Source organism: Ovis canadensis, chromosome 21 (assembly GCF_042477335.2).
Source record: "Ovis canadensis isolate MfBH-ARS-UI-01 breed Bighorn chromosome 21, ARS-UI_OviCan_v2, whole genome shotgun sequence".
NCBI lineage: Eukaryota > Metazoa > Chordata > Mammalia > Artiodactyla > Bovidae > Ovis > Ovis canadensis.
This window is the reverse complement of record NC_091265.1, coordinates 43,161,910-43,184,199: the sequence shown is the minus strand read 5'-3', so window position 1 is coordinate 43,184,199 and position 22,290 is coordinate 43,161,910. Positions and strand designations below refer to the sequence as shown.

General features: G+C 37.8%; 2 protein-coding genes and 1 pseudogene across 3 annotated transcripts; 1 reads left to right on the top strand and 2 right to left on the bottom strand.

The window, feature by feature from the left end:
• Nucleotides 1–2,425: 2,425 nt before the first annotated feature.
• Nucleotides 2,426–8,558, top strand: LOC138427217 (olfactory receptor 8B8-like). Of its 2 annotated transcripts, XM_069566588.1 has the most exons (2): nucleotides 2,426–3,338; nucleotides 8,539–8,558. In XM_069566588.1, exons 1-2 carry the CDS (start codon nucleotides 2,426–2,428, stop codon nucleotides 8,556–8,558), a joined length of 933 nt encoding a protein of 310 aa, XP_069422689.1. The 2 variants fall into 2 exon arrangements, with proteins under 2 accessions (XP_069422689.1, XP_069422690.1); XM_069566589.1 differs by lacking the exon at nucleotides 8,539–8,558 and having other exon boundaries at nucleotides 2,426–3,355.
• A 2,690-nt stretch (nucleotides 8,559–11,248) lies between these two features.
• Nucleotides 11,249–12,199, bottom strand: LOC138426443 (olfactory receptor 8B3-like; annotated as a pseudogene).
• Nucleotides 12,200–20,658: 8,459 nt separating this feature from the next.
• LOC138427218 (olfactory receptor 8B3-like) lies at nucleotides 20,659–21,588 on the bottom strand. Its single transcript, XM_069566590.1, has one exon. It carries the CDS (start codon nucleotides 21,583–21,585, stop codon nucleotides 20,659–20,661), a length of 927 nt encoding a protein of 308 aa, XP_069422691.1. The 5' UTR covers nucleotides 21,586–21,588.
• Nucleotides 21,589–22,290: the final 702 nt, after the last annotated feature.

Sequence of the window (22,290 nt, the reverse complement as noted above, 5' to 3'; positions counted from 1 at the left end):
TCACCAGGGGATGTTCCCAACCCAGAGATCGAACCCAGGTCTCCAGCATTGCAGTGGATTCTTTACCAGCTGAGCTATCACGGAAGCCCAGTTTTAGGGAATGTGGTTCAAGATGGTGACATAGGAAGATCCTGAGCTCACCTCCCTCCATGAATGCAGTGATTCTACAGCTATATATACTTTCATATATAGCTTTCGTATATCTCTTTTTCAATAGCTCTGAAAAAGATCTGAAAACTTGCTGAGCACTTTCTTGACTTTCTTGTAAGGTGAGAAAAAAGCCACACTGAAGTAGATAGAACAGGCTGAGATACAGTCTCACTATAAACTCTACTCCGGTGCAGACACCAAAATGGTGAGGGTACTCACAAACCTGAGTTTTTTGCTCTGTTCAAGTTCTGATATAGAAGAAAATTGTTATTTCAGAACTGTTTAAATTATAAGAAAGCTTTCAGCTGAAGACCCATTGTTCCTTTACTCCTTTAATAACAGTTTTTTTCTAGACTGCGTAGAGAATTGATGGATTAGAAAATCTCAGAGGGAACATTTTTCCCATAAGTGAGTCATTGATAAGCCAGTTTATTGGGATTCCCTGGTAGCCCAGCTGGTAAAGAATCCAAATGCGATGCAGGGGAACCTGATTCCATTCCTGGGTCAGGAAGATCCCCTGGAGAAAGGATAAACTACCCACTCCAGTATTCTTGGGCTTCTCTGGTTTCTCAGATTGTAAAGACTCTATCTGCAGTGAATGATGGGTTCAATCCTTGGGTTGGGAAAATCCCTGGAGGAGGACATGGCAACCCACTCAAGTATTCCTACCTGGAGAATCCCCATGGATAGAGGAGCCTGGCAGGTTACAGTCCATAGGGTGACAAAGAGTTGGACAAGACTGAGCGAGTAAGCACAATGCCAGCACTGATTTGCTAGGGCTCATTTCTGAATCATATTCTCCAGAAATGCAATTGCTCACTGCCCTTACACCCAGCTTCAATATGTCTGGCTTCATGCATGAACGGAGTGAAAGACTCTCTTAACAATTTTCTGAATCTTACATATTCGGTACATAAATTGTTTTTCCATCAGTTGTTTTTGTAGGAAAAAAGACTAGGGCTTTCTCTTCATTTCCGTAATCTAAATGAACAGAACATGGGAGATTTGGCTCTTCTTTGGTGAATGGACAATCCCTAAGTGAAGCGAAAACTTGAGTAAACTATGGAATCTCTAACGGACTAAGGACAGATTAAGGTACAGGATGTAAATGCAATCCCCCCAGGTCCCTATTATACATAGAGTATTTCCCTGGGGAAGAGATTGAACAAGCTTCTGCCACATTTATAAGTGAGTGCATTATAGCATTACACTGACATTAAATCTGTGGCTTATCAAGTGACAAAAATAATAATAAAGAAGAATGTTTATTTTTCTCTGCTGCTTGAGTGGACTGAAAGTCATAAAGAGAAATTACGATCTATATTTCTAAAAGATTTTGAAGTCAAATCAGAAAATACATGTGGGCTGCATTCTCTTAGAATCAAAGGAACCAAAGCTTCAGAACCTGAAATTGCCCTACTAAGACCAGAGGGTAAAACCAATGATAAGAAAGCCCTGGGGTTTTCTGGAGAAAGGAAGGTGAGTTTCTGAATTCCATTTATTCACGCCCTTCTTGTTTGAATTGGAAGTCCAAGGATCTAAGATATCGCAATTTATTTCCAATTTATCACCCTGAGACTCACATAAAACAGAAAAATATCTATTCAAGGCATGGATCAGTGACTGCTCAGAGACATAGGGCCGAAAAGGATGTGTTAGATCAGTCAGTAAGTTCCCTCTCCACGGATGGAAGTCTCACTCATCTACAGTTACAGCTTTTACTCTGTAATGTGGGGTGAAGAGTTAACCTCTCATCAACTCTGGCCACTCAGTTTTAGTTAAGAAGCAATTTTCTTTGTTCTCACCTCACCAGTCTAATCTGCTTTAAAGGCCATCATCTAATTGCTAGAGTCTCTGCCTATGGTCTTACTGGTGAGGGGAGACTTCAAGTAAAAGGAGAAATGTTGAGATGTGGGAAGAATGAGTCAACCCTGCTCCAAACCTCTCCTTTATCCACTGTCTGTTTCTTTCCCAGAGCAGTCAAGTCTGCACACGGCAGTGGTTTCCTTCCTTCTGTAGGCTAAGTTTTGATATTCTTTTCTACTTAGTTTATAAAGACCCCAAAAAGTGAAATTCCCTGTCACTAAGAATCAGGATAATGGTAACACAGTTCCATGAGAGAGTAAGTAAGACAATTCCATGAGTTCAAGCTGGGTTATTCTCAGATATCCCAGCCCAAATACTACACTAGTGAGAGGAGATACTGTGTGAAAATTGAGTCATTGTTCTCTATGTAACCTTTTTCTTCTGTGCTCACAGATCACCTTAGAGAAGAATGGCTCCTGGAAATGGCTCTTTTGTGACAAAATTCATTCTGTTGGGATTAACCAACCAGCCAGATCTCCAGCTCCCTCTGTTCTTCCTGTTCCTAGGAGTGTACATGGTTGCTGTGCTGGGAAATTTGGGATTGATAATCCTAATTGCACTGACTTCACACCTACACACCCCCATGTACTTTTTCCTTTTTAACTTGTCTCTCATAGACCTCTGTTATTCTACTGTATTTACACCCAAGATGCTGATTAACTTCTTATCAAAGAATATTATTTCTTACATGGGGTGCATGACCCAGCTCTACTTCTTCTGCTTTTTTAGCATTTCTGAATGCTATGTGCTGACATCAATGGCCTATGACCGCTATGTGGCCATCTGTAAGCCACTCTTGTATAATGTTGCCATGTCCCCTAAAGTGTGTTCCAGCCTTATGCTTGGCTCATACTTGATGGCATTTTCTGGTGCCATGGCTCACACTGGATGCATGCTGAGACTGACCTTCTGTGATGCAAACACCATCAACCATTATTTCTGTGACATCCTCCCTCTGCTTGAGCTCTCCTGCACAAGTACCTACGTCAATGAGCTGGAAGTGTTTATTGTAGTGGGCATCAACATCATTGTGCCCAGTCTCACCATCTTTGTCTCTTATGGTCTCATCTTCACCAACATCCTCCACATCAGCTCCACAGAGGGCAGGTCCAAAGCCTTCAGCACCTGCAGTTCCCACATCATTGCTGTTTCTCTTTTCTTTGGATCAGGGGCATTCATGTATCTCAAACCACCTTCTGCTGTGTCTATGGATGAGGGGAAAATCTCTTCTGTCTTTTACACCAGTATGGTTCCTGTGATGAACCCTTTAATCTACAGCTTGAGGAACAAAGACGTTAAACTTGCTCTTAGAAGAACTCTGAGTAGGAGACAGTTTTAATTAGAACTGTCTGTGTGCACAAGTAACTTGTACCATGAGAGGTTGAGTTTTTAATTTTATTGACAACCTTCTTACCGTATTTTTTATCTTTTTTTTAAACCTAGTATCTTAAAGAAATTTGAGTCCTATTTGAATAATTTATTTCCATTTTTATAAATTTTTTCACTGTTTTCAAAATACATATCTTTTTCTTGCATAGTAATAACATTAAATAGTGAATATATTATCTTTTTCATTATCTTTTTGAAATTATTTTTCCACTGGAAAAAGACAAATGGCCTCCAAATAATGAATTACATAACATTAGACTGAATCATATTACATGGGTTACTTTTAATCTATCAACTTGTATTAAGAAGGATAAATAAAATACTCTGTTTCTACTCTTATCTTTCCATATTTCACTTGTCGAGATATACCTTTTTGAAATACCAGAGACTGGTGGTTCTAAGAGTATCAAGGATAATCCCTTTCCCATCTGTAAACCTTTAATGTTAAGCTTCTTCTTGCAAAGAGTTTGACTTTTCATCTTTGTAAGTAAAACTGACACATGGCCAGTCATCAAAATACATGTTTGCATGGGTGGGAAATTGAAGCCAAGAGTGGATAATGATTTACTTCAAGTCACACAGCTTTAGAAAGAAAAATTGTAGACTAAATTCTTATCATTTTGACTTCAAGTGTATTATTCTTCAGTATACTCTATACACTCTTGATTATATTATTCTATTTCAGTGAGCATGAAATATAAGAAAACATTCTTGATGTAAAGTTGACTCTCCTCTGTCTTAGAATGATATGAATTTCTCTCATGCTGGGTATTCCTTTCTTTTCTTTTTAGCAAAACAGTTTGATTGTCTTTTGTTGCTGTTGTCAGAAACAGACTTTTGAGTTCATATATCATGCTACGAAAGTAATGCTCAAAATTCTCCAAGCCAGGCTTCAGCAATACTTGAACTGCGAACTTCCAGATATTCAAGCTGGTTTTAGAGAAGGCAGAGGAACCAAAGATCAAATTGCCAACATCCGCTGGATCATGGAAAAAGCAAGAGAGTTCCAGAAAAACATCTATTTCTGCTTTATTGACTATGCCAAAGCCTTTGACTGTGTGGATCACAAGAAACTGTGGAAAATTCTGAAAGAGATGGGAATACCAGACCACCTGACCTGCCTCTTGAGAAACCTATATGCAGGTCAGGAAGCAAGAGTTAGAACTGGACATGGAACAACAAACTGGTTCCAAATAGGAAAAGGAGTACGTCAAGGCTGTGTATTGTCACCCTGCTTATTTAACTTATATGCAGAGTACATCATGAGAAACCCTGGGCTGGAAGAAGGATGAGCTGGAATCAAGATTGCCAGGAGAAATATCAATAAGCTCAGATACGTGGATGACACCACCCTTATGGCAGAAAGTGAAGAAGAACTAAAGAGCCTCTTGATGAAAGAGAAAGAGGAGAGTGAAAAATTTGGCTTGCTTCCCTGATGGCTCAGAGGTTAAAGTATCTGCCTGCAATGTGGGGAGACCTGGGTTCGATCCCTGGGTCAGGAATATCCCCTGGAGAAGGAAATGGCAACCCACTCCAGTATTGAGAATCCCATGGACAGAGGAACCTGGTGAGCTACAGTCCACGGGTCGCAAAGAGTCAGACACGACTAAGCGACTTCAGTTCACTTCAAGATCATGGCATCAAGTCCCATCCCTTCATGGCAGATAGATGGGGAAACAATGGAAGCAATGAAAAACTTTATTTTGGGGGGATCTAAAATCACTGCAGATGGTGACTGCAGCCATGAAATTAAAAGATGCTTGCTCCTTGGAAGAAAACCTATGACTAACCCAGACAGCATATTAAAAAGAGACATTACTTTGCCAACAAAGTTCCATCTAGTCAAAGTTATGGTTTTTCCAGTAGTCATGTATGGATGTGGGAGTAGGACTATAAAGAAATGTGAGTGCTGAAGAACTGAAGCTGTGTGGTGTTGGAGAAGACTCTTGAGGGTCCCTTGGACTGCAAGGAGATCCAACCAGTCCATTCTACAGAGAATCAATCCTGAATATTCATTGGAAGGACTGATGCTAAAGCTGAAACTCGGATACTTTGGTCACCTGTTGTGAAGAAATGACTCATTGGTAATGACCCTGATGCTAGGAAAGCTTGAAAACTGGAGGAGAAGCACACGAGAGAGGATAAGATGGTTGGATGGCATCATTGACTTCATGGACATAAGTTTGAGTAAACTTGGGGAGTTGGTAATGGACAAGGAAGCCTGGTGTGCAACAGTCTATGTGATCACAAAGAGTCAGACATGACTGAGCGACTGAACTGAACTGAGGAAATGGAAGCCAAATTCCCCTTTCCTATTTGCCTCAAAGTTCTCCCAGGAGATACACATATACTGACATAGGTAATAAATAGTACAGCGAAAATTACAACACTACTTCTAAGAGCAGTGGTAACACCCTATTCATTCTCTTTATTATTATTTGAAGTGGATTGATTTAATTTGATGTAAGAGAGACTTTAAATATCCGAGGTGACTCCATCTTCCTACCACTCAGTGAGGAACCTGGAAATTTCAGCCTCGGAATGTAAAACTTCATTACACAGAGAGTAATTTTAACATACAATAGTATAATATCATATATGAAATGAATCGTCATTCCAGGTTCGATGCATGATACTGGATGCTTGGGGCTGATGCACTGGGACAACCCAGAGGGATGGTACAGAGAGGAAGGAGGGAGGGGGGTTCAGGATGGGGAACATGTGTATACCTGTGGTGGATTCATGTTGATGTATGGCAAAACCAATATAATATTGTAAAGTAATTAACCTCCAATTAAAATAAATAAATTTATATTTAAAAAGTACAAGGTATATATTTTGTACAGCAAAACCTCATATATAAACCACCTACTTCATCTGATGCTTAAATGAATATAGAATGCAATGTCATAAAGGTATAGAAAACACCAACTGTGCCAGATGAAGGGGAAAATGGCATGTCTATCCTCAACAAGGGCATTTTCTGACATAATCATTTTTTAGGAATGATTGTAACCATGTAAGATCTATTTTTGGATCTACCCACATATAGGATGTAACTCTGTTATTTAGTCACTACATCATGACCAGCACTTTTGGGACCCCATGAACTGTAGTCTACTGGGTTCCTCTGTCTATGGAATTTCCAAGGCAGGAATACTGGAATGCCTTGCCAAAGTCTACTATATTGCAAACGAAAATTTAAATGTATATCTGTCTCTTACATTTCTTTGTGTGCTAGGCACTTCACAGTTATAAAATGTTCATGGTGTTTTGTTCTATTTTTCTTTTATATGAACAGTGAGTGGTTGAAGCAATAATTATTTCTTCCTGAAATAGGCAAGTATCTCTAGTTCAACCCTTGTTCCTAGGAGGTGAAACCAGGAACCACGTACCTGGAAGTGCTTGCAATGATGGCAAGTGCGTTGCATGCCCTCCAGTAGTTATTAGGCAGTGATTTCACAAAACACAAGACTTGAAAGCAATCTGTGTATGTCTGTCTCTGTGCAAGTTTTTTTGTAGGGAGGTTGTGCAAAAGAGTGGAGGATGGAATTAATAAAATTAGCAAATTTTCTTTGTGGTTTCTGTAATTGCCCAGAGAGTATGCTTTCACACTGAATTGGGGGGAAAATAAAAAAGTGTTAATGACTCAGTCATGTCCTACTCTATAAACCGATGGACTGTAGCCTGCCAGGCTAAGCTGTCCATGAAATTTTCCAGACAAGAATATTGGAATGGGTTGCCATTTCCTTCTCCAGGGAATCTTCCCAATCCAGGGATCAAACTCTTTATAATCTGTGCCACCAGGGAAGCTCTCCTGTTACACAGACACAGGAGAAGCTCACAGCTTGCCTGTTTAACTCTCCACTGTACAAGTTCAACAGAATTATTCTTTCTCTCATAACTTTTTTGCTGCATAACACACAAAAAAGCAAATACTACAAAGGATAACTCTCCATTATACATGTAAACACTTTATCTTGATTCCCCCTTCTTTCAGTGAGGTCCAAACAGACACTTGGTGGCTCATGGTAAAGAATTCTGCCTGCAATTAGGGAGATGCAGGTTTGATCCTTGGGTCAGAGGGTTGATCCCTGGAGGAGGGCATGGTAACCCACTACAGTATTCTTGCCTGCAGAACCCCACGGACAGAGGAGCCTGGCAGGGTATATTTCATGGGGTCACAAAGAGTTGGAGACGACTAAGTGACTAACATGGAGAAACACACAGAGCTTGATTTGATAACTAAAAATGAGAACTAAGTTTTCTTCTAAAACTTTGCCAAAAATAGTGATTACAATGGTATGCTAATTTTATTTTATTTTTAAATTTTTATTTTTACTTTATTTTACTTTACAATACTGTATTGGTTTTGCCATACATTGACATGAATCTGCCACAGGTGTACATGAGTTCCCAATCCTGAACCCCCCTCCCACCTCCCACCCCATATCATCTCTCTGGATTACTTTTTCCTTAAATAATCTGAAAGAATGAAACCTAATTTTAAAGAAAGCTTATTCCTTCTAAAAAATAAAACAAGCTTTTTATTTTTATTTTTTTTACTTTACAATATTGTATTGGTTTTGCCATATATTGACATGAATCTGCCATGGGTGTACATGTGTTTCCCATCCTCAACCCCCCACAAGTTTGATTTTTGTTTTGAGGCTTTGCAAATGAAAGATTTTTGACCAATTTTAAACACAATTTTGGCATCTCAAATAGTGATAAAATATATAATGGAATAGATGGGCCTCTGCAATGCCTACAAACATTCCCAAATTGTGTAATTATTATTTGCTTATTTAGATATACTTTAGAGGCAGAAGTGGATTTAAAATCAGAAAGCTAAATTTGGTCTAGACTATTTCATTGAAAAGCTATATAACTGCAAATAAGGCAATAACTACACTAAACTTTATTCTCCCAAACAGGAAATAAATATATATTGACAATCCATGATGTACAGGACTGGGTGTGCAGAGGCAAAAATACCCTTGCCAGATGAAGCCTAATGTGAAGTGTTTACAGATGCAAAATGGGATATACTAAACATTCATTATAGAACCTTCCATCTCAGGCATTAAAGGAGAAATAAATATTCTTGCTCAATGAAGGCTAGAGAGACAGGAAAATCAAACATTGTCTGATTCATGCTTCCAATAACAAGAGGCAGATAAGACATCTACAATGATATGTCAGTCTAATGTTCCCTGCTTCCAACAACACAAGAGAAGACTCTACACATGGACGTCACCAGATGGTCAACACTGATATCAGATTGATTATATTCTTTGCAGCCAAAGATGGAGAAGCTCTATACAGTCAGCAAAAACAAGACCAGGAGCTGACTGTGGCTCAGATCATGAACTCCTTATTGCCAAATTCAGAAATAACTTGAAGAAAGTAGGGAAAACCACTAGACCATCGAGGTATGACCTAAATCAAATCCCTTATGATTATACAGTGGAAGTGAGAAATAGAAATAAGGAACTAGATCTGATAGACAGAGTGCCTGATGAACTATGGATGGAGGTTTGTTACATTGTACAGGATACAGGGATCAAGACAATCCCCATGAAAAAGAAATGCAAAAAAGCAAAATGGCTGTCTGGGGAGGCCTTACTAATAGCTTTGAAAAGAAGAGAAGTGAAAAGCAAAGGAGAAAAGGAAAGATATAAGCATCTAAATGCAGAGTTCCAAAGAATAGCAAGGAGAAATAAGAAAGCCTTCCTCAGCAATCAATGAAAAGAAATAGAGGAAAACAATAGAATGGGAAAGACTAGAGATCTCTTCAAGAAAATTAGGGATACCAAGGGAACATTTAATGCAAAGATGAGCTCAATAAAGGACAGAAATGGTATGGACCTAACAAGCAGAATACACTAAGAAGAGGTGGCAAGACTACACAGAAGAACTGTACAAAAAATATCTTCATGACCAAGATGATCACGATGGTGTGATCACTCACCTAGAGTCAGACATCTTGGAAAATGAAGTCAAATGGGCCTTAGAAAGCATCACTATGAACAAAGCTAGTGGAGATGATGGAATTCCAGTAGAGCTATTTCAAATCCTGAAAGATGATGCTGTGAAAGTGCTGCACTCGATATGCCAGCAAATTTGGAAAACACAGCAGTGGCCACAGGACTGGCAAAGGTCAGTTTTCATTCCAATCCCAAAGAAAGACAATGCCAAAGAATGCTCAAACTACCGCACAATTGCACTCATCTCACACACTAGTAAAGTTAAGCTCAAAATTCTCCAAGCCAGGCTTCAGCAATACATGAACCGTAAACTTCCAGATGTTCAAGCTGGTTTTAGAAAAGGCAGAGCAACCAGAGATTGAATTGCCAACATCTGCTGGATCATGGAAAAAGCAAGAGAGTTCCAGAAAAACATCTATTTCTGTTTTATTGACTATGCCAAAGCCTTTGACTGTGTGGATCACAATAAACTGTAGAAAATTCTGAAAGATGGGAATACCAGACCACCTGACCTGCCTCTTGAGAAACCTATATGCACGTCAGTAAGCAACAGTTAGAACTGGACATGGAATAACAAACTGGTTCCAAATAAGAAAATGAGTATATCAAGGCTGTATATTGTCACCTTGCTTATTTAACTTATATGCAGAGTACACAATGAGAAATGCTGGGCTGGAAGAAGCATGAGCTAGAATCAAGATTGCGGGAGAAATATCAGTAACCTCAGATATGCAGATGACACCACCCTTATGGCAGAAAGTGAAGAGGAACTAAAATGCCTCTTGATGAAAGTAAAAGAGGAGAGTGAAAAGGTTGGCTTAAAGCTCAACATTCAGAAAACTAGGATCAAGGCATCTGGTCTCATCACTTCATGGCAAATAGATGGGGAAACAGTGTCAGTCTTTATCTTTTGGGGCTCCAAAATCACTGTAGATGGTGACTGCAGCCATTAAATTAGGGAAAAAAAAGAAATTCTTTCTGGGGTTAATGTCTGGGGGAAAAAAAAAGACACTCCTTGGAAATAAAGTTATGACCAACTTAGATAGCATATTCAAAAGCAGAGATATTACTTTGCCAACAAATGTCCATCTAGTCAAGGCTATGGTTTTCCCAGTGGTCATGTATGGATGTGAAAGTTGGACTGTGAAGAAAGTTCGGTGCAGAAGAATTGATGCTTTTGAACTGTGGTGTTGGAGAAGACTCTTGAGAGTCCTTTGGACTGCAAGGAAATCCAATCAGTCCATTCTAAAGGGGATCAGTCCTGGGTTTTCTCTGGAAGGACTGATGCTAAAGCTAAAACTCCAATAGTTTGGCCACCTCATGTGAAAAGTTGACTCATTGGAAAAGATTCTGATGCTGGGAGGGATTGGGGGCAGGAGAAAATAGGGTATGACAGAAGATGAGATGGCTGGATGGCATCACTGCCTCACTGGACATGAGTTTGGATGAACTCTAGGAGTTAGTGATGGACAGGGAGGCCTGGCATGCTGCAGTTCATGGGGTCACAAAGAGTTGGACATGGCTGAAGAACTGAACTGAACTGAACTGAACTGATTTCATCATCTATAGAACAGTCTCCTATTTCCAGAGAGAAAATCACTGGAAATGATAAAGAAAAAAAAAAACAAAGATAATGCCTTTCTTCTTACTAGTATTAGTGGGAAAAGAGGAAAGCAAATTGTGCAAACAATGAGGAAAGAGAGAAGACCTACTCTCCAAAAACTTAAAATAAGAGAAGATTCAAATTTTCTTTAACATGGTGAGAAAGAGAAAAATATTGTCAATAAATTTATTTTAAACACAGAAAATTCCTGCCCTGTGACTAATTGTACAGAGATGGTTTCTAATTAAATTTATCTCCTTCTCAGAGTTTTTCTCAGAGCAGTTTTCACATCTTTATTTCTCAAGCTGTAGATTAATGGATTCATCATGGCAACCACATTGATGTAAAAGAGAGAAGAGAGTTTCTCTCATTCATAGACCCAGCAGAAGATGATTTGAGATACATAAATATGCATGATCCAAAGAACACAGAAAGAGCAGTGATTTGGGAACTGCAGGTAATGAAGGCTTTGGACCTGCCCTCTATGGAGCATATAAGGAAGATGTTGGTGAGGATGAGCTATAAGAGACAAAATGGTGAGATTAGGTACAATGATGTTAATACCTACCACAATGAAAAGTTCCAGCTCACTGATGCAGGGACTTGTGCAGGAGAGCTGGAAGAGAGAATAGATGTCACAAAAATAATGGTTGATGGTGTTTGCATCACAGAAGGTCAGTCTCAGCATGCATCCAGTGTGAGCCATGGCACAAGAAAATGCCACCAACTAGGAACCAAGTATAAGGCTAGAACACACTTTAGGAGACATAACAACATTATACAAAAGTGGGTTGCAGATGGCCACATAGCGATCATAGTCCATTGATGTCAGCACATAGATCTCAGGGGAAAACACACACACACACACACACACACACACACACAGAAAAAATAAAGCTGAGTCATGCACCCCATGTAAGAAATAACATTCTTCTTTGATGTTAAGTTACTCAGCATTTTGGGTGTAAACACAGAAGAATAACAGAGATTTATGAAGGACAAGTTAAAGAGGAAAAAGTACTCTGGGGTGTGTAGGTGTGAATTTAGCCCAATTAGAATTATCAATCCCAAATTCCCCATCACAGTGGTCATATTCATTACTACAAACAAACAGGAAAAATACGGAGAGTTGGAGATATGGTTGGTTTGTTAATCTCAACAGAACAAATTCAGTCACAAAAGAATCATTCATAGGAGCCATTCTCTAAAGGAATCTGTGGACTCAGGAGAAAAGTGTAACATTAGAAAACAACTCAGTTCTTGCCATAATATTTCATCCTACAATAGAGTATACACTGGCAATGCATGAACTTAGACCCTACCTAGACCCTTGGAGTTTATCTTTACCATTATCATGATACAGAGTGAAATGGACTTTCATTTTATCAGAGCTTTTATAAGCTAATATAGCAAAGACATCACAAACCTAGCCTATAGTGGGAAGACCATAGGCAATGATGACGCTGGAAAAATCAAGGGAGAACTGTTGATTAGGACAGGATTGTACTACTTTCCTCTCAACGTTTCCTCATTCACCTGAACTCTCCCCTCACCAGGAAAATTGGAGGCAGTGTTCCTAGCAAGCTGCCTCTAGCTTCTAATGCAGATTAGTCTTCACTGGTAGGAACCAAGAACCCTGTTTCTAATACAAAATAAAGGCACCAGAATCCTCATGCGGTTATTTCCCCTGCCAGAGAGTAAAAGCTACAAAGGTAGAAGACTGAGAGTTCCACCTACTTAGGGGAGACTTCCTGATTGATATACTCTTTGAGCCCCTGAATGACTCTGAATATTCTCTGACCAATCCCCTGAAGAGATTTTCCTGCAAGCTTCACTTCGTTTAGGTCCCTGGATTTTTTTCTCAAAACAAGGATTATATATTGTAATTGGAATTCAAAAACTTACCCCCCTTAGTTCAGAAAACTTCAGGGCTGGCTCTCTTATTAGCAGTCTCTACCCAGTTGATACTGGAAATGCATTTTCAGATTCTTGAGGCTTAATTCCTTTGATTCTAAGGGAGACAGCGTAGACTTAAATCGACATATTCCTTGGAAAGTTTTCTTAACTAATATAATATCTGATAATTATTTTCAGTTCTTTCAAGCAGCAGAGAAATAAAAAAGGTTTTTATTATTACACTTGCTACCTGATTAGACACAGAAGATTTAATGTGTGTGTAATCATGGGATGCATTTGGTTAAAAATAGGCTAGAAGCTTGTTCAGTCTTTTTCCCAGTGTATAGGTTATATGTATACATGGGAATAAGGCAATTATATATCTTGGATCATGACCTGTCTTTTGTTTCTTGTGGGCTCACTGCTTTACTCCTTTTCATTTTAGGTATTGTACATCCCTCAGTGTAAATCTGAAGAAACTTCTCATCTCCTCATTACCTTCACCTCTAAGGAAAAACTGATACATTATTTCGTTCCTTCTTATTCCCATTTCCCCAATGGACAAATTCTCTGTAAGGCTCCTATTTCCAGGTTTCCTTATTTCTTTATCTGAAAATTTTCAAGTGTTACAGCAACTCATTTCAGTTCTCTCTCTAGATTATCTCTGAAATAATTTGCAATGTTGTATACTCCTTCTATGGGGCTTCCCAGTGGCTCAGTGGAAAAGAAACTGCCTGCCAACGCAAGAGACATGGGTTTGATCCCTGGGTTGGGAAGATCTCCTGGAGAAGGAAATGGCAATCTCTTCCAGTATTCTTACCTGGAAATCCCACGAACAGAGGAGCCTGGTGGTTTACGGTCCATGGTGTCACAGAGTCAGACAAGACTTAGCAACTCAACAACAACATTCCTCTATAGTTTATGCTTTTAAAAACTTATTTGCAATTTCTAATTGATTCTCCCACTGGGTCATTTTCTGTTACATTTCAGTAACTGAGGTTATCAATTTCTTCTCATCACAGACAAGAATAGGGACTATGGAGTTGGAGATAGTGTTGTGAACCTGAATTTCCTACTTACAAACTATAATTCTTTGGGCAAGTGATTTCTCTTTCTGTTCCATCCTGTAAAATAGTGATGGTAGAAACAGTTTCTGTTTGATTGAACTACTGTGTTGATTCAATGAAAAAAGCTTAAGTGAACTGGCTAAGAAAATACCTGGAATATGGTAAATAGTCAATAAATGACAGCTCTCATTATCCATGATTATAAATTTCACTAGGTTCTCCACCACAGCACTCATCAGACTTTTTTGCCACCTGATTATCTGTGCTCCTCTAGAAACTGTAAGTTCTATAAAGAAAAATATTTCTTCTACTTTGTTTACTATATGGCTCCCAGATCTAAGACAATGCAGAGTACCTAGAAGAAAATCAATAAATATTCCTGAAAATCATGTTATTTTTCTCTAAGAGCCATCAGAACATATTCAACATTTCTCTTATACCAAATCACAACATCTGCAACCACAATGACCTCCACCCATGTTCCTTAGCCACCACACAATTTCTGACTTTGGATGTTTAAACTGAACTACTGTAATACTGAACTTTAGTGGCTTCTAATGATTATTTTAGCATTTTTGAAAATATGCACTCTTATTTAACCATAAACACCGAAGTCTGAAATCATTGCTGTATCTCTCTCTAGTTCAAGTACCTCCGATGGTTCTCCATTACCTACTTGAAAATTCAAGCAATGTAATAAAAATATATTTCTCAAAATTATGATTAAATATTAGTTAAAACTAAATAAGAAATTGAGTAAGAGTTATCTTTGATGAGAAGCCATGAAAAGGCCAATTTGATTTATGAAGTCTTTTGCATAAATTAACTATTAAAAAAATTTAACCTTCTTAAAACCATATTAAAGAAAATTAGAGAATGTTTACTTTTCTGAGACAAAGCAATTGCTTTGGCAAGTTCAACTTATTTTAGAAATATATATGTGTTTGCATTTGAAAAATAAATACTTATATGTTTATATTTATACACACATTGCTTACATTTAGTGGAAGGAAGGGAAAGATAATCATTTTGAAATATGAGAGCCTTCTCTTATTAACAGAAAAGCATCAAACTCTCAAAAGAATGTCTTCAATTTGCTCAAAAAGTAGTTCCTCACACACAAAACAGTGACTTGTGCTACCAAAATTAAGTGATTTATTTATTTTCATAACAACTCCTGAGAGAGAGAGATGGAAAAGACCAATAGGCACTGAATTTCTAATGAATAAAAATTAAGAGTATGGCATCTAAAATTTTTTGGTTTTTTGAAATTTTTTCATAGCTCCCTACCTGTTGTTTACAATCTTTGAAATACATTGTATAGTATTTAAATCTACTAGTCTAGCTAAATTAGGTAAGAGAAGGTATGATACATGATATAGCATTTTGAAAAATAATCCAATGTATAGAAGCAAATTACTAATTATATAAACAGAGGTTAGAAATACCCCCAGGAAACTTCACAAATGCTTATGATATTAATTTTAAATAAGAGACACTAGACTCTCTTCAGGGAAATCCTGGTATCAGTCCTGGTTCTCCATCTCAAAGAAAGTCTGATTATATACAGTAAAGATGCCAGTGGAAGTTATGATGTATTAAAAGCTGACTAAGATGACTGTGTTTCTCAGACCCTAAGTAAAGATACTCAAGCAGAAAAAGGACCTGTCAATCCATGTGGTCAGTGCTCAGTTTTCATGTCCTCTTCAGAACCAAGTGGCCATATCTGAGTGCCCCTTCATTTCCTCAAAAAAGTCCATAGCCAGAAATTTCTGAACAAATTTAAAAATGAAAAATAGCATGCAAAAATGTGTCTTAACAAATCCCACAGTGTAACAGTACATGCATTATTTGAAAAGAAGTGCAATAATTGGGGTTACTCTATGTAGGGTATCAACTAGCTATCAATGATCAGCACAGGAAAAATATCTTGCCTCTGAGATTTGTTAGATCATAAATTCTCCAAACAGTCTACAAGATAATAGATGATAGATGAGGAAAAAAAGCATTGGGTCTAAAGATCTTTTTTTTTTTTTCCCCTAAATGGGAAAGGAAAGCCTTCTTACAAATAGCATCTGCCCTGAAAGTAACAGTATTCTTCAGAATCAAAACTATCAGAGTGCGAAAAATCAATCTCTGATAATTCTCCCTGTGAATTAAGTGAAAGTGAAAGTCACTCAGTCGTGTCAGACTCTTTGCAACCCCTAGGTTATACAATCCGTGGAATTCTCTAGGCCAGAATGGTAAAGAATCCACCTGCAGTGTGGGAGACCTCGGTTCAATCTCTGGGTTAGGAAGATCCCTTGGAGAAGGGAAAGTCTACCCACACAGCATTCTGGCCTGTGAATTAAGGAAGAATGTTATTTGTCTCTGAGTAGGTCCTTGTCAGAGAATGAGGATTTTATCATTGGGAAATATTTTGGAAATATTTTTAAGTGTTTTCAAGATGTTCTAAGTAACCAGCTCCCATTGGTGGGAAATTTTGACTTGGATAAGATTTGAATTAATTAAAAAAATTTTCTTTAGTGAATTTCCCAAATGAGAGCTCTTAAGAAAAATTTTAAAAATCAGATTAAGATCCTTGAAATATTTTAATTGCAGAAAAATTTATAATACTACGGGAGAACAAATTGGCAATTATTTTGCAATCTAATTTCACCTCCTTTTATCTCACTCTGAGAAGACTTTGAGTTCTTCAGAGGAATGTCAATAAAGGAAAGCAGTTCTTTTTTTTTTAATTTAAAGTTTTAATTTCTATTGGAGAAATAGAATAGAAATATTGTGATAGTTTCAGTTGACAGTGAAAAGACTCAGCCATATACATATATTTTTCCATTCTTCCCCAAACTCCTCTAGCATCCAAGCTGTCACATAGCATTAGGTAGAGTTCCCTGTGGTATACCAGAGGTCCTTGTTGCTTTTCCATTTTTAAATATAGCAGTGTGCACAAATCCATTCCAAACTCCCCATCTCTTCTTCCCATCCTTCCCCTGGCAACCATTAGTTCATTCTCTAACTCTGTGAATCACTTTCTATTCTGTAAGTTCATTTGCATTATTTCTTGTTGGATTTCAAATATAAGGGACTTCGTATATTTCTCCTTCTGTGTCTGATGTACTTCGTTCAGTATAACAATCTCTAGGTCCATTCATGTTGCTGCAAATGGCATTATTTCATTAGCTTTTAATGGCTGAGTAGTATTCCATTGTATATATGCACCATGACTTCTTTATCCATCCCTCTATTAATGGATATTTAGATTGTTTCCATGTCTTGGCTATTGTAAATAGTGATGCAATGAACATTGGGTTGCACATTTATCTGTTCAGTTGATGCTTTTCTCCAATATATGCCCAGGGGTGGGATTGCAGTGTCATATGGTAGTACTATTTTTTTTTTAATTTTAAGGAACTGCCATACTGTTCGTCATAGTGGCTATACAAGTTTACATTCCCACCAGCAGTGTAGAAGGGTTCCCTTCTCTCCACACCTTTTCCAGCATTTATTCTTTGTGGATTTTTTTGATGATAGCCATTTTGGCAGGTGTGAGGTAATACTCAACCTAAAACAAATCAAATCAGGTTAAGGCCAAAATAAAACACTTCTAGACATAAAAAGAAAAAAAAATAAAGCTAGTGGAAGTAAAGAAATCCTAAAGATAAGAGCAGAAATAAATGCAGTAGATAAAGAAAACAGTTGCAAAGATCAATGAAATGAAAATATGGTTCTTTGAAAAGATAAACAAAATGGATAAACCTTTAGCAAAACTCAAATTAAAAAGGGAGGGGACTCAAATCAATAAAATTAAAAATAAAAAGTAAAAAGTTACAAATGACTCCACAGAGATACAAAGAATCATAAGACTATGATGAGCAACTGTATGCCAATATTATGGACAACCAGGAAGAAATGGACAAATTCTTAGAAAAGCACAGTCTCCCAAGACGGAGCCAAGGAGAAATAGAAGATATGAACAGACCAATCTCAAGCACTAAAATTGAAACTGTTATTGAAATACTCCCAACAAACAAAAGCCCAGGACCTGATGGTTTTGAAGGGAATTCTACCAAACATTTACAGAAGAATTAACACATATGCTCCTGAAACTGTTCCCAAAATATTGCAGAGGAAGGAAAAGGTTCAAACTCATTCTATGAGGCCACCAAGACCTGAAACCAAAGCCAGACAAAGATAGCACAAAAAAGAAAATTATAGGCCAATAGCATTGATGAAAATAGATGCAAAACTCCTCAACAAAATTCTAACAATCTGAATCCAACAATACTTTTGAAAGATCACACACCAGGATCAATTGGAATTCATCCCAGTGATGCAAGGATTTTTCAAATTCTGCAAATCAATCAATGTGATATACCACACCAACCAATCAAAGAATAAAAACAATATGATCATCTCAATAGATGTACAATAAATTTTTGACAAAATTCAGCACCAATTTATGATAAAAACTCTCCAGAAAGTCATAGAGAGTACATGCGCATGTGTGCTAAGTCCCTTTAAGTTTGTCCAACTCTTTGTGAGACTATGAACTGTAGCCCGCCAGGCTCCTCAGTCCATGGGATTCTTCAGGCAAGAATATTGGAGTGGGTTGCCGTTTCCTTCTCCAGGTGATCTTCCTAACCCGGGGATCGAACCTGGGTCTCCTGCTTTACAAGCAGATTCTTTATTACTGAGCCATAGAAATTAGGGAGTAGCAGAGATCCTTAGGCTTCTGAAAGTCTGTTTCTGCCCTGTTTCAAACCAGGGATCTTTGACATGTGAGGCAAACATGATAACTACTACACTACAGATACAAGACCTAGAGGGTACCTTAACATAATAAAGGCCATATACAACAAACCTATAGCAACCCACTCCAGTATTCTTGCCTGGAAAATTCCATGGGCAGAGGAGGCTGGAGGGCTACAGTCTATGGGGTCACAAAGAGTGGGACACAACTGAAAGACTGCACAGAATCATTTAAGTATTTTAGACTAACCATTTCCCCATATTTTCTCAAAACGAAAGTAATCCAACATCCTATTTGAGAAAAGTCATAGCTTGAATTAGTCATCAAATATTTCTTTCAGATTATCATTTTCTAACAGCATTTTGAGTATTTTATACCCTAAAATCCATGAGGAAGTAGCCAACAAAACATAAGCAATAAATTTTTGCCCAGGTCACATACAGTGTTGAAGGTTGATGAGTTTAGTTTTTTAATTATCAAATGACTTTTCATTCTATCCATAGAAATCCTGTGATCTCCTTCATATTTCTAGGTCTTCCAGAAAAGGAAGAGAATCATAAAAATGAGTCTTTTAATTTCAAAATTTTATTTCCTAGATTCCTTATCCCTAATTTGAGTTTTAACCACTAATAGTTGTTTTATCTTCAGGGGGGAAAAAATGTCTTATAACTTTTTCCTCACAGGTAGTCACAACATTTCTACCTTCATCTCAAAAGACCCTACTATAGTATGGTCACTGTGTATCATAAGTTTATTAAAGCTTTGTGGACTAAACATTTAATGTATTAGATGGAATAGGTAAAAAAACCCATATTTAAACGCAGTTCCTAAGCCTCATGAGAAACCCCCACAAAGACCTCTTATTTATTGGCAATGTGGCTTGTTGACCTTGGCCTCATGACAGGATTCTGAACTCTTTAATCTACCAAACACTGTTCCTTGAATTACAAACACTTGAAAGTGTTCCATTTTTTTTTTCTTAATTTTTTGGAAAAAATAATGTCTTACTTAAGCCAGTCATTTCCCCAGTATTCAGGTCCATAGGCTTCTTATTTCCCAACAACAAGCACAAAATAAATTATTTTCATAAGCAAACAAAGCAACAACAACAGCAAAAAATACTGAAAAAAAAAAATACCCATCCTGAGAAAAATTCATGTGACCCAGGGACAAAGCATAGTCAAATTTCTAATTAGAATATTTTCCTTTGTGCTGTGTTTAATTAAATAAAAATAATGAGATAAAGCAGAAGCAAAGTATACTGAGATTAGCAGACTTTAAAACATAAAATTAAATTTAGTCTAGGTGTCTTCATTAAGAAATATACAACTGTAAATAAAGCAATTACTACTTTGAGTTATACTTCCCCGTCCAGAAGTATATGTTAATAATCTGTTATGTGCAGGACTGGCTGTGTAAAAGTAAGAAACTTCTTGTCAAAAAAGCAAAATGTGCATTGGCAACAAAAACAAAAATTTTTATACTTAGCCATTATGTAACTTTATATCTCGGATTAAATGAAATATATCCTTGCTCAAGGAAGACTGGAAGGAAAAGAAGAGAAAACATTCTCTGATTCATTCTTCCAATGGCAGATGTCAGATAACACAACCGTAAAGACACAACAACAAACTAATGTTCCCCGATTTAATCATCAGTAGACAAGTCTTCTATTTCAACAGGGAAAAAGTTTAAACTGATAGAAAAGACAGATTGAATAAATTTTTCTGAAGAGTATTAATAAATGGGAGAAAGTGAGGAAAGGAAATTGTGCTAGTGGTAAGAAAATAGAGACCAATTCTAAAAAGTGGAAATAAATTGTGAGATGACTCAGCTCTCCTTCAACATGGTGAAAAAGAAATAAGATAGTCAACAAAGATACTATGATTAAACACAGAAACTTTCTGCCCTTGACCAACTTCACAGAGAGAGATACTCTATTCAAAATTATCTCCTACTAAGGGTTTTTCTCAGAGCAGTTTTCACATCTTTATTTCTCAAACTGTAGATTAAGGGGTTCATCATAGTAACCACATTGGTGTAAAAGACAGAAGAGATTTTTTCCTCATCCATAGAGCCAGCAGAAGATGGTTTGAGGTACATGAATGACATTGATCCAAAGAACAGAGAAACAGCAATTATGTGGGAAGTACAAGTGCTGAAGGCTTTGGACCTGCCCTCTGCGGATTTGATTTGGAGAATATTGGTGAGAATGAGACAATAAGAGACAAAGATAGTGAAACTGGGCACAATGATGTTGATTCCCACCACAATGAAAACTACAAGCTCATTGACATAGGTACTTGTGCAGGAGAGCTGGAGCAAAGGGTGGACATCACAGAAATAATGGTTGATGGTGTTTGCATCACAGAAGGTCAGTCTCAGCATGCATCCAGTGTGAGCCATGGCACCAGAAAATGCCATCAAGTAGGAAGCAAGCACAAGGCTGGAACATACTTTAGGGGACATGGCAACATTATACAAAAGTGGGTTACAGATGGCCGCATAGCGATCATAGGCCATCGATGTCAGCACATAGCATTCAGAAATGACAAAAAAACAGAAGAAGTAGAGCTGGGTCATGCATCCCATGTAAGAGATAATATTCTTCTTTGATGTGAAGTTAATCAGCATTTTGGGTGTAAACACAGAAGAATAACAGAGATCTATGAAGGACAAGTTAAAGAGGAAAAAGTACATGGGGGTGTGCAGATTTGAATTCAGTGTGATTAGGAATATCAATCCCAAATTTCCCAGAACAGTGATCATATACATTCCTAGGAACAGTAAGAACAGAGGGAGTTGGAGATCAGTTCTGTCTGTTAATCCCAACAGAATGAATTCAGTTACAAAAGAGTCATTTCCAGGAGCCATTCTTCTCTGAGGAAATCTGTGGATACAGGACAAAAGGGTTCCATTAGAGAACAACCCAGCTCTTCCATAGTGTCTCATCCTACAAAAGAGCTCAGTTTTTTTCTTTTTTAGTCACTAAGTTGCGTCCAACTCTTTTGTGACCCCATGGGTTGTAGCCCTCAAGGTTCTTTGGTCCATGGAATTTCCCAGGCAAGAATACTGGAGTGAATTGACATTTCCTTTACCAGAGGTTCTTCCCAACCCAGGGATCAAACCACATCTCTTGCATTAGCAGGAGGGTTCTTTACCACTGAGCCCCAGGGAAGCCCAGCACAAAAGAGTATACACACTGGGAATGCCTAACACTATCCCAACCTGGTCCCATAGAATCTGACTTTACCATTATTACAATACAGAGTGATGTGGACTTGCCCTTTATTAGAGCTGTTACAAGCTAAATATAGCAAAGTACATTACAAACAGCCTACAGAGGGAAGACCAGTCCTGCCATATGCAAGCATACCTGCTGGATAATCCAAAGGGAAGACAGATGGATTAGGATACAACTGTTCTCCTCTCATTTCAACATTTCCTTATTTTCTTCAACTCTTCCCTCATCACTATAACGGGAGGAAGTAATCCTAGCAACCTGGCCCTGGCTTCTAATGCAGATTAGCTGTGACATGGTCTAAATCAAAAATATGCTTTCTAATCCAAGATGAGGGG